Here is a 14981-nt window from a genome sequence, read left to right on the forward strand (position 1 = left end):
AGCCTCCGCAGCTCCTTAAGCAGTTTACAGTAAGCCAAATAACCCTGATCCCAAATTTAAAAAAACACAACAACATCCTGTGCTGGGTGATGTTTCTATATTATTAAGCTGTGTAAGGGTGCATTTTTCATTTTATATAAATTGTGTCCCTAGAAGCTTCATGTAACAAGCTCAAAAAAAGGTTACAACCCAAAAAGATTGGAAATTTTTTTTTTATTTTAGTCTGAAAAGTAACTACTAATTATAAATGGAGTAAAAAGCAAAATCATATACAAGTACTTCAACAGTGTACTTCCACCGCTGTTTATATGCGAGTAAAAGCCCTAATAAAACCACAGCAATGCTTTTTAAATGCGACAGTTTAGCGAAGTACGAGGAGCTCCTGAACGCAACGGGATGGAAGGTTGTTTTTTCGCCTCTTTTTGACTCTTTTGGGGAGGGAGGAAGGAAGAGGGGGACAAAGCATTTCCTTTTTTTTCCCATTTTGCATCATCACTTTGGAGCAAAAAAAAAGAAAGAAAGAAAGACGACAGTCATTCACATGAAGTGAGGATTAAAGTGAGCATACCTGGAGGAGGATGATGCTTCACACACTCCGGACGTTCATTTTGGATTTAGCAGCCGAAGTTTGACGTAATTCCCCCCCCCCTCTCCCGGGGCAATATGGATTACAGCCTGGACTGTCACCATGGACGCATTTCCTCAGGAGAATAGAAAGATACTCTCCTTGGATTTGGAGGTACTCTGAGAAAGTTTTTGGGAAAGTTGTGAGCAGCAGCGGACGGGTTTCCAGATGTCTCTGCGGATACAGACAGCGGCTGTCTGATGAAACACATTCACACCCCAACCGGAAAGAAAAAAGTAGCACTTTTCTTTCTTTCTTGCAACTTTGTGGCTTCTGGGCAATAAATATCTATATCTATTTATATAGATATATATATTTGCAAAACTTTTTTCTTTTGATTTACTCTGGGGCGTTTCATTCGACACTCCGATTGGAATAACGGGACTTTTCTTTCTTTCTGCTGGAAATAGCGACTCGTCGACGTTTTATTTTTTCTGGAAATGTTCCGACACGAAATAAAGGAGCCGTTTTAAATTAATAAGACTCGGACGTTATGGTGAAAATGTTATTTGGGTGAAGTCGTCGGAAAACTCTCAAGGGAAGCCCCAATGAGTGGCACACAGTCAACACTCACTGACAGGTAGGCGAAATGCACCTTTTCACTTACACTCTTCGTTGTTATTCGAATGCAGCACATTTCCCCCCCCCACGAGTTATCGAGCTTACATGTTTGTTTTTTCTGAACAGGTTAATGAATGGAAACACATCACGCCAAACTCCACTTTAAAAACTCTCAATTTAAGGTTATCTTAATTGTTGCGTAACATGCATAACTACCAGAAGGTAATATACGACATTTTACTGTTTAGCTGGACATTTTGGTAAATTCGGCATTTAAATGATGGAACCCCCCCCCCCCCCCCCCCCCCCCCCCACACACACACACACACACACACACACACACACACTTTCTGCAAAGTATTAGTTTATTTTAATTGTTTTATTCAGCACGCCCTCTTCACGTCGCAGTGTTGTGGGACAGGATGGCCTCTGGGGATCGGTGGGGAACACACATAAAGTTGAGTTTAAGTACATTTGAAAGATGCTTGATATACCGGATGTACGCCGAACTGGATACAAGCCTTTACTAACTCGCGTGAGCTCATAATTTATCTTCTAACTCTCAGGTATTATCAGAGGAAACTAAGTGGAAGTTAATATTGACAGATTTCTCAGCGGAGTTCATGCACTACAAAGCGGAACCGGGCTCGGTTTTCTCGGAGTTCCCCTTTCCGGCCAGCAGGGGGAATTTTCCTCTAGTGACTCATTCTTAGATTGTGGCCCCTGAAAGGTGACCTAATATTGGGCGTTCCTGCACAATTTTCTTCTCATCACCTCCAGTACAAGTGCATTTTCCTTGTTGTCTGGCTTGACTGAAGGCAGACTGATCGAAAGATCTCTGTGTAAACGGTTCCTTTAGTATTTAGTGAAAGAGTCCCTCAGGGGACCCTATTAGGGCTCTTTGATAACACTATGCTTCAGTCACATGATCTTATCTGTGATTTTCAATCCACGAGTCTGCAAGACTGCACTTAAAGATAAAAGTCACATTAAATTACAAATTGTTTACGCGATCATATGACTTTCCCCGTTATTGATCACAGGCTGGCGTAAAGGAAAAGTAACATTCGAGTCTCCAGAGTTTGTTGGGATAAGAATCTTGTGAGGTGGTTTTTTCGAAAGCGTTAATGCTTGACTGAGCTTTTTTTAAAGATTCCCCTTCTCATAAGTCACTTGTGTATTTTTACACTCCGTATCAGGAGTTTCCTCTGAGGAAATGCCAAAACAAAGGCAACCCATGACTGCCTTTGGAAAGTCAAACAAAGTAATTTGATTTCTTGACCTTCAGCCTTGCAGAGAGCGCCGAGCCGCTCGTCTGCTTCTTCACAAGACCGGGGCCTCTTTTTGCTCCTGAAATGTTTCCATCACAAATTCCACATAAAGACCATATAGAGTTAAATCAGACGGTGGAGGTGGAAAGCATGACACACAGACACACACACACACACACACACACACACACACACACACACACACACACACACACACACACACACACACACACACAGACACACAGACACACACACACACAGACTTAAAGGGAAAGTCTACCTTAAAATGGATGTGTTGTTCATCTCATGTTAGATTTGCGCTGGGTTTATTATGACATGTGACATAAGCTGTTTTTTGTTGTTTATTAATTCAGAAGAAAAAAGCATTTAACAAAAATAAAATTAGGTGTGACTACTTTTTATTTTTTAGGGCTCTGCAATATTACGCTTTATTTGTCAAACATCCGCAGATAATTTTGTTCGCTTTGCTTATAAACATTAATTTTGACTGTGAATTTGTCCCAAAAGTATTTAGCAAAAGTAGATCCATTATACTGTTGAATTATCACAGAACATTCACACTAAAGTACTGCACTTCAGTACAATTTTGAGGTAATTATTCACTCCACATCATTTATGTGATAACTTTCAGTTTAATTATATAAAATATAACCAGCAATACACTGTGATGTATTTTATTATATATTAAGATAAGATGCATTAATCTATCAGTGTATAAAGAAGTCACATTTACATTAATGCATCAATAATTCTAATAAATATTATTTTTGAATAACCTATTGTGCCTAATAAGTACTTTTAGTTTTGGTACTTTAAGCATATTTTGATATAATTGCTTTTACTTGATCCAGCGTTTGAATGAAAGACTTTTAACAGAGTACTTCTACATCGTGGTGTTGCTACTTTTACTTTTTAAGTTAAAGATCGGAGAACTTCTTCCACCACCGTGTACCGTGTGCTGCAGACAATCATGGTAAATATTGATCACATCATATGTAACTTTGTATTGACGACCCCGTAGACTTAAACCAATTTAGCTTACTGTGATGTGTTCACTGTACTCGACATGTAACACATTGTGTCTGAAGTGCTGCTGTCTCACTGACACACATTTCACTAAAATAGTTTTACTTGAATGTGAATCGGTTTCATACTGGTTTCATACTGGTTTCATACTGGTTTCATATTGGCTTTTGAGGACATTGTCTCTGAGAGGCTTCCCTTCTGAAACCACTCGGCTTCATGCAGCTTTGCTCTTAAACCACACGCGTTACTGAAGTGGTGGAAGAAGTATTCATATCTGCTACTTTTACTCAAGTACTGAAGTAACAAAAAACTTTTCTGTAAAAAACACTTTGTTACAAACAAAAGTCTGACATTCAAAATTCCACTGAAAGTACAAAAGTATTAGCAAAATAAAGTAATAAAGTTAAAGTACTTGTTGAAGAAGATATCCCAATTTGTTTAACCAAATACCTGTAGCTACCTGCAGCTCAAATACTTAAATATTAGTTGTCGACTACATTTCAGTGAAGTTATCGCTTTGGCACAGAAACCAGCACTTGTTTCGTCTTAATACGCGACAGATTTACATCTTACATTTATATTTGAATTGCAATCCCTTAAATGGGCCCTCAGTCCGTGAAAAGAAAGGTTAGGTTGGGCTTTTTGGCTGTTGTATGCCTGTTTAACTTTATTTATTTACAGACACAACACCATAGCATTTTATGTGGACACTTGGGTCATTGCACTGTGTAAGACTTTAAAAGCATTTTATTTATTTAAATGTCATTAAAGAGCAGCAGATACATAAATACTTTTTGTTGTATGTCGGCACACCAATAAACTGCTGTAATCAAACATTGAACTGTTAAGTAGTGTTGAATATGTCAATGACCATGTAGTGTTATGTGTAGAATAAGGTTAGGAGACCGTTGTATCTTCGGCTAACTTTATTAGTTCAACAATAGCATAACACTGAGACTGTGACTGACTGGGTTCGTACAACGCCAAGTGCGGATTGCGGACTGTACACGCCCCCCTGTGATATACATACACCTAATCACTCCGCTCTGTATGTCAATAAAATATTACCATTACATTACATCACCCTTTCTATGAGTCATTTAAGACATGCTGCAAAAGGCATAACATCGTCTGTCAACATCTTCTGCTTGACTAACTGTTCTTTGTAAAACTTAGAACAAATGTTCTATTAAGTAACAGTTTCATAACAACATACATTAAATTTCAAAATCTCTTCAGGATTTAAACTTGTTGTGGCACCGGCACTTAACAGTTTTATTTTTTTGTTAATGAAACAGTTATTTAACATAAACCTGAACTATTGGGATCTGGGTGGACTTTCTGGTTTAGAAAGCTTTTCTTGCAGTAGTACTGGTTGAAAACTTCACATTCAGAATAAATTATTATTTGTATTTATAACAATACAATTAAAAAAAATAATAAAAGTGCCCAAACCTACTGTAAAGTAACTCCAATATATATATAAAGGATTATTCATGTAGAAGAACCTCAAACATGTACTTAAGTAGACTTAAGTACTCACTAGCACTACTCTACAGCTGAAGCCTGTACTCCAAAAAAAAAAAAAAATGGTTTAGTTGCCCGGCAACATTTGTGCCAACTTCCAGCAGGGGTGAGGTCATTTCCTGAACGTTGTTCAAGGGTTTCTCAGTGAGAAGAATTCAGTGTGAGGAGCCCGCTCGGTTTCTCCTAACATTTGTGATATTTTACTGTCTGAATGTGACGACCCCCCCCCCCAGCATGGGACCTGTTCTCCAGAGATTGGACTAAAACAACCCCTCTCTGCTGTCCATCTTTACGAGCACAAGTACCTTAAAGCACAGTTCCCCGGAGGTTTAGTAGAGGCCGTTGGCTTTTAGGCCTTTCAAGGAAAACTATCAGTTTGTTGTACTCACCAACGTATTTGCTGGATCTAAAATATATAGATCTTTCACATCGACTGTAAATAAAAAGTGGACGTCGTCGTCGTGACGTGACTCGTCGGTTTTGTAGACTGATGTTTTGAAGCCTCAAGCTTTTTCCCGCAACCAGTGAACAGGAAGTGACCATAATTGGACTGAGGAGGAGCGAAATAGAGACGCCCTATACATCTCTGGTAGAGAGACCTGTCAATCACCTAGCCCCACCCCTAAAATGCTTTATGGTCTGTTTGATTCTAAATGGACCATAAATTACTAAATGAACATCATGCTGTATTGAAGAAGACTTGAAGCCAGAGATTGAGACCTCCATAAACTCATCTTTACAATGTTTACTCCGGGTATAAATCAAGAGAGAAGTAGAGTCATTTTCTCATAGACTTCTATACAACCAGAGGAGTTGCCCCCTGGTGGTCAGTAGGGAGAATGCAGCTTTAAGACATGAAGCATAGCCTTCTATACAACCAGTGACCTGAGGCGAAGACTGAACTCCTTTGGTACCATGTCTCTCCGAAGGATCCTTGGGTATCGCTGGTCGGATTATGTATCCAATGAGCGGTTACTCCGGGAGACTCGGATGAGGTATGTTACCTGCATTATACGAGAGCGCCAGCTGCGGCACTACGGGCATATGGCACGATTCCCTGAGGCTGACCCGGCCCACAGGATTCTCTCTTTGAGAGACCCTGTTGGGTGGAGGGGACCTAGGGGTCGCCCATGTGCCTCGTGGCTTTGTCAGGTTGATCGTTACTTCGGTGGGATGGGGTTGGGACGAGTGTCCGCCTGGAGGATGGCCATACGGAGACCCCGGGAGTACCGTCGGAAGGTGGACGCAGCAACGCGCTGCCTTGGCGCATGCCCCCATACCTGACCTAACCTTCTATACAACCAGAGGAGTTCCCCCCAGGTGGTCAGTAGAGAGAATGCAGCTTTAAGACATGAAGCATAGACTTCTATACAACCAGAGGAGTTGCCCCCTGGTGGTCAGTAGAGAGAATGCAGCTTTAAGACATGAAGCATAGCCTTCTATACAACCAGTGACCTGAGGCGAAGACTGAACTCCTTTGGTACCATGTCTCTCCGAAGGATCCTTGGGTATCGCTGGTCGGATTATGTATCCAATGAGCGGTTACTCCGGGAGACTCGGATGAGGTATGTTACCTGCATTATACGAGAGCGCCAGCTGCGGCACTACGGGCATGTGGCACATTACATTACATTACATTACATGTCATTTAGCTGACGCTTTTATCCAAAGCGACTTACAATAAGTGCAAGGCGCTGCCTTGGCGCATGCCCCCATACCTGACCTGACCTTCTATACAACCAGAGGAGTTGCCCCCAGGTGGTCAGTAGAGAGAATGCAGCTTTAAGACATGAAGCATAGACTTCTATACAACCAGAGGAGTTGCCCCCTGGTGGTCAGTAGAGAGAATGCAGGTTTAACACATGAAGCATAGACTTGCTTGAGTGTCATGGCGATGCTTAGATTGAGGGTGTGTGATCAAGCTGAATTCCAGGAGGCTGTGGAACTGGCTCTTTGGCTCTTTGTCCGACAGTTTCGCTGATCCGTGTGTTTTCACTCCCGCCGACCTCCCTCCCCCACACAACCCGCCACTCTGCCCCCACGGTCTGACGGGAAGTGGTGACATCATTGTTGAACAATGTCTGTCAGGCCCATCGGACGGACACATCAGTGCAGGACGACGGCAGTACAAACCAGACCGCTTATACAATAAAACACTCACAGTCTCGGTTGTCTGTGTAGCTTACTTCAAATAGTAATTGAAGTGCATTTTGTTCCATAATTTTCACATTGTTTTATTGCTCATGGAGAGTGTAAATCCTCACAAGTTTGATGCTTTACGTTTGTGTTGCTTCTTCGCCGCCACCTAAACGTTGCAAAGTAAAAGTGCACCCTCCATACAAAGGAACAAAATGCATATTCATCATGAAAGACAAACACAGCTTTATCATGGCAGAGGACCAAAGAGCCAACAGGTCAAAGAACATATGTTGAGCAGTGAGTCTGTAACAATTCATACCAGTGAGGCTGTTAATTGATGAATAAGGCTTTTAATTGTGTCTGAAGGGTTTGTTGTCAGGCTTTTCCTCACCAGTTTCCCTCGGGACAAATACAGCTTTTATGTTATCTGTACACTGCTGGATAATGAATGAATGAGCATACAGTATTTACATTACATCATTAAATCAGCCCACGAAAAAATGGCTGACTGTCATCTGGTTTGGGAAAATATAGGAAATTAAAGCTCATATTACAATCTGTTGTGCCATATCAGTCTGCCCGCGTCAGGATTTAAGTTTTCATGCGTGCGGAAATTATCTTCAATGATTTGCCGCCGACTTTATTAAGCTGCTCAGTCCACAAGCTTTATATTATATGTGGATGTTTGTGAAATTGTTGACCTTTAATCTCTTTGGGTTTGTTTACTGCAAGAGAGATATAGAATATATAGCATTAAGTTAAGGGAAAAGTGATCAATACATGTGAATGTGGTTAAAATTGTGAAGTCCTCTTTATGAAATTAATTTTGCGTCATTCTCAGCAGGTTATTTGTCCTATTTATTGTATTGATACACAAGCTCAATGTGTGTAGCACCCACACTTTAAAGGTCTGTACCTGAACAACTGGAGAGCATAGTGTTGCATTCATTTAGTCATTCAGCCAGCCAATCAGAGAGAAGAATCGCATTCATAAGATCAGCTAAAGACCGTAGAGCAGATATGATATTCATTTTTTGAATGTTTTTTATGGTAGAAAGCGGAATCATCATTTATTTATTATTGAGGCATTAATCCTTTTTGAATTACACTGTCTATTTTTCATGTATATCAACCAATGAGCTCTACTGTGAATGTGGAGTTTCTTCCTCTGGGCTTCCTCTGGTCTCCAGCCCTTTGGAGCCGAGTGCTTCGCTGTTATCATCCCAGAGGAATTGTCTGGTATTTTTGGCATTTGAGGCACAAGTAGATTGCTGGATGTTTTTTTGTGTGTGTGCAGTGAGAAAGTAAAGAAAGTCTGAACAAATTAGCCAGCGGACACGTATCCTGGCCAGGGGACCATAATGTGGCACAGTCCTTAATGTCAGAGTGTAGCCTTGACATTAACAATAGATCAAAACATTATAATGTGATGTAATGTAAGATGAGACTTTTGGAAATGCTACGTCTGCTGTTAACTAATACTTCCAGCTGACTAAAAAAGTTACTCCTTAACTTTTGTGTGTTTTACTATGAAAACATGCATACAGTCTTCAAAATAAACTTCAGTCCTCACAGGAACGACTTCTTTTATTTACCCTACCGTCCTGTGTGTTGTTGTTTTTTCCGGGCTTTATACGTGATTTCAATATTAATTGATTTCTGGGATATTTACCAATATATATATACTTTTCCTTCAAGTTATGGTTGTGGTAAACGTTCGTTTTTATAATCATCTCTCGCCCATAAACTTTCTCATTTTGGGGTCACCTCCTATCGTCATTCTTACTACCGTCAGTTCTTGTGGATGAGAACAATTAGCCGTGTTTTCAGTAGGTCAAAGTGATCACATGACCAGAACCAATGAAGTAAAACATCTGGAGTTTGACTCAAACCGCTTCATGCACAAGCCTTTTTTAAATATTCAATTCAATTCAGGCATCAGACACAGCCTGAAGCTGAAAGCTGAATCGCTCCTTTCGCCTCCACCAGGATGTACTTGTATCTCTCAACCATTGAGCAGGATGCTATCTGTCCTTGTCTCGCCATTTCTTATCAGCAGCAAGGAGGCTCCCTTAAATGGGCCTTCCAACCTTAAGGTTACCACGGAAAGTTACTCTTCTATTCACATAATACCACTTGTGTGCGACCAGCTTCTACTTTCGAGTTGGCTTTGCGCATGTTTGTCCCAGGAAGGAATGGAAGTTGTCTTTTCCTCTGCTCCGTGAGGTTTTCGTCCAGACGGGATTGTTCTCACACTCTGGGAGCTAAGTTAAAGTTTCCTCAGCTCTCTCAGTCTTCTGTCTTCCTCAAAGGCACTTGCGCCGCCGCGCCTCTTCTTTCCCGTCTCCCCTCCTCCTTTTCTTTTTTCTTCTTTTTCCCAGCCTTCTCCCCACACTCGGGGAAACTGGAGCCGAGCCAAGAACCCCAGTCTCCGTTTCCGGGAATCTGTCCCACAAAGCCACAGTATAGTAAGTTGGCTCTGACGTGGGAGCCATTGTTAAAAGCCCGGGGCCCCCATTGTCCAAGGGAGGAACAGCAGCACAAACAAAAACCCCTCTAGCGGAACGAGTAGGAGGAGCTGTCGGGAGGGGGACAAGAACAGGGGAACCTCTGCTATTAATACTGTATATAGTGGTCCCACGAAGGTTATGGATAATAACACGAAAGAGGGAGTACATATGGAGCCTGTTGGGGTCAGTTAGTTCAGAATTAGACATCAACAAACTCCATCCTTCCTCTGTGATAGTGTGGTTATGATTGGAGAATACTTCACTGGTTCTATTGGAGGGTGGGATTTTTAACGGTATGCTGTATGAGTGGCAAAGGAGGCTGTTGTCCACATGAGAAAAGATCTGAGTACATGTTTTCTGAAGTTGTTTCTGATACCGACGGCGGTATCAGTCTATGCACCGATCTTATACCACACCATCACAGAACAACAACAACAACAACAACACAACACAGCAACATCACGTGTCACTTGCTACCCGATCCGTGCATCCTGCTCGATCAACACTGCACAACTAAATACTAAACTCCCTGTTTTTCCCTGATAACGCTGCATTGTGAACCACCGTCCTGATCTGAGAAATAACGGAGCTCGCAGCTCACCTTAAGGGAGGTCGGTTGCATTGAGGTACATTTATTATGCCGTTAATTCAGTTAGAAATGAGCGTTGGTTAAAGAAAAATAATTTATACCTTCATGTGTCAAATGTAAACTTGTAAAATGTAGTCGATGGTGAGAAGTTTTAATCAATATATTCATATTGATTAAATTAGAAACATGAATTCTCCTTTTTTTACCCTTTTTAAAGATAAACCTCCTGTTATTGTTAATACATGTGATGCTAAAGGAAATTGGGATTTTGATAAAGTTGTATCTTAATTGTTTTAGGTCCCTTTTGAATTCTAAAGGTATTAATGTATTTGTTCTCTTTGCCGTTTGTCTCTCCAGGAACCCGAGCATCCTCAACAAGGAGCCCACAGACAAGAAGCCCAAGAATGAGAAATCCTCCGTCTCTCTCAAACATGAGTTTGACCCGACAGGTAAAGAGACTCAACAATAACTCTCCAAAAAGGAACATTTTAATATCTGTACAAATAAAAACATGCACGTCAACATTTTTGATCTAAGAAATACGAAAGAGCAGAAGTTGAAATATGACATGTATAACATATATTAAATCCAAAATAGGAAATTACAAATAAATAGATGGAGTTTATTTTTTATTAGTTTATATCTTTCTTATCGTAACTTCCTCAACGACACTTTGCATTCAAAATTAAACGTTTTAACTGTGTTCAGACCACTGAGTTGAGAGAAAGAGTTTACATGAATTAATTGTTTAATAACGAGTATAATTCAGCACTTTTTTCGAGTTCCAACTCCTCAAATGTGAAGATTTGTTCCTTTTTATTTTGTTTAATATGAATAATAATGAATATTGTCACCATTTCTGTTTGCAGACAAAGTGCTAATTGATTAATCAGGAAATAGTTGCTATATGTATTGATAATGAACAAAAAATTTATCCTCGAGTTTCATGGAGTAAACTTTGATATAAATGACACTATTTTTTACTTGAATAAAGCTTTCAAGGTTCATCTTATCGCCATGCATTTGCTTTAAAACTTTAAAATATTAATTTCCACCGTCGTCTTTACCACCGTGCCGGTGCAGCTGGCGGTGTAGCTGGAGGCAGAAACTATAGTTGTAAAGCTTCATGGCCGACATAAATCCTTCTTGCCCTTTTCTTCACCCTAGAGGCTCCTTCAGGAGAACCAATTATCCACTCAGCTCAGATAGGTCTTTCAAGTGGGAGGAAGAAAAGGAAAAGGCAGAGAGCGAGTCACTAAACGTCCCTAAATGGAAGTTTCTCTCCCTGGCAGACGTCTCTGCAGGGGGAAAGAATACGAATGCATTTACAAATGGATGCGGCAGATTCAAATGCGTATTATTGGCATGTGCATGTGGTCATGGGATTTCCCAAATAGTCAAAACAACTGAACAAATGGTGGTTTAAATAGATATAAATAAGCTGCGGAGCAACGTCTTTAAAAAAAAATTTTTTTTAGAGATGTCCCGAGTTATGCTTCACGCTTTTCCAGTGCTCGCCAGTTGTGGCGCTAACGTGCAAACAGAGGTAATGATGAGACGATAGAGGCAGCGAAGAAGAAGAGTGAACAACTGGCTAACTTGGAAGTAAACGTTTGCTAAATAGAAACGTTAGAAAGGTTTTCAAAATGTTGGTTCGGCCTCCACTTTGTTTTCAAGAAAACTCTGCACGACACTTTTTTCCCCCATTTATTCACTTAAATATTATTATTATAAGCACTATTTTAAGTAAATTTCCCAAAAACTATTTTGGCGACCAGATTACAATAACGATACAATCATTACAATTAATTTATTCTGCTCAGTTTTACTGCGTGTTGAATGTTTGCATCGTTTAGATATATTAGCCAATTTGAGTATCTTTATTTACATGTTTTTTCATGTAAATTCTTCATATCAACAGCTATGTGAAACTTATACAAATCGGTTTTATGCTAAATAAGTTTTATTATGACTATGCAAAATATTTCAAATACACAGGAAGCACATCTCTTGCTCTCTTTAAAATCCTTTTCTGTTTCGCTCTCGTGATTTTGTCACTTCCTGTGTGGAGAATGTTTCCCACAAGACGAAGACCACGAAAAACATCAAACCATGAAGTTAGGTCATCTGTGTCACATCCACAATTTGTTTTAGCGTATCTTTCTACACCATTTATAGTATATTATTATGTAATGTGTGTGTGTGTGACAGGTCTTGTGCAGCGCTGTGTGATAATCCAGAGAGATGAAAATGGCTTTGGGCTGACTGTAAGTGGAGACAACCCAGTGTTTGTGCAGCTGGTAAAGGAAGGTAAAGCTCTCTCTCACTCTTGCACACGCACACACACACACACACACACACACACACACACACATGCACACACACTTATGAGGCCATAATACATGGCCGAGCTCAAAGCCTAACTTAAGCCTCAGTCTAACCTTAAACTTAGGACCTGTCTAACAATGCACTTCAAAACTGAAATTGGTCCTCACGAAAATAGCAAGATGAGTACAAACTTACACATGACGACAACACAGTTTTAAACACACATCTCTGACTCTGTTCTGTCTTTTGTAATTTAGATGGAGCTGCAATGCGAGCCGGTGTTCAGACAGGAGACAGGATCATTAAGGTGAGACTTACCTACTTACTTACTTACCTACTCCCTTACTAACTTACTTACATATTTACACACTTACTCCCTAACTCACTTACTTATTTACTCCCTTACTTACTTACATATTTACTTACTTACTTACTTACGTATTTACACACTTACTTACTTACTTACTTACTCACTTACTTATTTATTAATTTTCCTTCTTACTTTCTTTTTTTCTTACGTGCTTCTAATGTAATTACTCATTTATTAATTTACATACTTTCTTACTTACTTCCTTACACACTGTAATTTATTTAAGTTGATCTTAAATACACCATTCTGCTGCTGTAAATACTTACTACTGCATCTGAAAATACTCACCAACAAATGTACAATTTACTCCTATTTGAGTCAAATTGCAAAAAAATATAGCTGCCAGCTGTTTTAGGAAATAACTAAGGTGTTTTATTTATTGAGAGAGAACTAATTGTTGGTTTTTTTTGTATCTTTTCATGGGACAATAACACACATTCTAACTGTTTAAATTCCCTCCCAATGTTTTTTGTTTGAAGGTTAACGGGACCTTGGTCACACATTCAAACCACATAGAGGTTGTGAAGCTGATAAAATGTAAGTGTGAACTTCTTCAGTTTCTAAAGAGGTTTGTTACACTTTTGCTTGCTGACATTAATTGAGTTACTAGAGCCATGAAATCCACATGTTTCTGACTGTGACGTTCTCAGACAAACGTACGACTATCCAACGAGTCTTAGACATTAAGACCTTCACTCCTTATGGAAACAAATACATGAGATTTCATTTTGACAGAGTTCAGGGGATTCCCTTCACTTGTGTGCACAGCTGGCTCGGACACGGACAATACGTGCAATTCATGACATAATGCATTATTTTGTGGTTTTTGGTTTCTTTTTAAGTTGGGAAATGTTTCTCTTTCTCTCAGATGATTTTGCTGATCAGATCTTCACAGTGGTTGGATACCTTTTTTATACATGTATCAGCATCTTTCTTTCTCCTTCTCCTCTCTTCTTTCCTTTCCCATGATTCCTCTCTGGCAGCGGGCTCCTATGTAGCGCTGACGGTGCTGGGGAGGCCCCCGGGGCTTCCTCACATCCCCCTGGAGGAGGGCGAGGAGGAAAAGAAGGAGGAAGGGGCAGAGGTCCGCCCACCCTCTGCTCTCTCAACGCCCCGCTCACCTGCACTGCCCGGCGGGGAGCAACGCAGCCTCCAGGAGCACACGGCCTCCTCTCCGCCTGACGGGGTAAGGAAGCCGAACGAGGAAACAATTAAATATCTAAATCAATAGATACATTTCTTGTTTTGAGTCTGTCATTATTTATCATAATGTATCATAATTTAATCGTTTCAGTCCATTTCTGCCAATCTTTTACAAAAACTGCAGCACTTTATTCCTCTTTGTAACACTGAATGTGTCAAACTATAGATTTAAGTTTCATAAAATCTGAAAAAACTGTAAATATTTTTTTAAAAATTCAAGTATTAGAACTGAATGAGAAATAGATAATAGTCTTAGTAATAGTATTTCTGTCTAATTTAGTTTAACACTTATATTTGAAGATGTTTAGAAAGTACTAAATTATGTACTGTATTCTTTTATGAACGTCCACATTCCCCTTTTTTATTTTCCACTATCATTTTCTGATTAGTGTCACTTCTCTCTTTACCCTGTTTGGGCCTCAAGCTTCTTTTAATCACATTTATAGAAACAGTTATAGAAACGATGATGTCACAATGTATTTTGCTCATCGTGTCCTTTTTTTATTTTCTCTTTTAGGACGAGAACAAAACCGCTCACAGCCAGACGGTCAACATCCTGCAAAAGATGCTAACTAAGGAGCAACAGGAGCTACAGGTGTGTGTATGATGCAATGAGACTGTGTGCATTTCCTTAGAAACAGTGTACATTTCTTTTATAAACATCTGTTTTTCATGTGTGGCTGATGTCGACTTCCACTTTGGGATTTATTTGGGATCAGACAAAGGAGGAGGAGTGCAGCAGAAACCCTCGGCCCAAATTACTGAAGGAGGTGCAGGAGGCCAGGAAGCACATTTCTCTGCTGCAGGAGCA

At 40.0% G+C, this 14981-nt stretch overlaps 1 protein-coding gene across 1 annotated transcript in view; it reads left to right on the forward strand.

Moving 5' to 3' along the window:
* The first annotated feature begins 448 nt into the window (after positions 1-448).
* arhgef12b (Rho guanine nucleotide exchange factor (GEF) 12b) overlaps positions 449-14981 on the forward strand; it is a 15427-nt gene continuing 894 nt past the window's right edge. The window contains exons 1-8 of the mRNA XM_034550449.1: positions 449-1205; positions 10627-10718; positions 12481-12579; positions 12855-12904; positions 13447-13504; positions 13951-14153; positions 14688-14765; positions 14890-14978. Coding sequence (XP_034406340.1) covers positions 1174-1205; positions 10627-10718; positions 12481-12579; positions 12855-12904; positions 13447-13504; positions 13951-14153; positions 14688-14765; positions 14890-14978 — 701 coding nt within the window. The 5' untranslated portion in view covers positions 449-1173. The remainder of the gene's footprint in view (positions 1206-10626; positions 10719-12480; positions 12580-12854; positions 12905-13446; positions 13505-13950; positions 14154-14687; positions 14766-14889; positions 14979-14981) is intronic.

Source organism: Cyclopterus lumpus, chromosome 14 (genome assembly GCF_009769545.1).
Source record: "Cyclopterus lumpus isolate fCycLum1 chromosome 14, fCycLum1.pri, whole genome shotgun sequence".
Classification (NCBI taxonomy): Eukaryota; Metazoa; Chordata; class Actinopteri; order Perciformes; family Cyclopteridae; genus Cyclopterus; species Cyclopterus lumpus.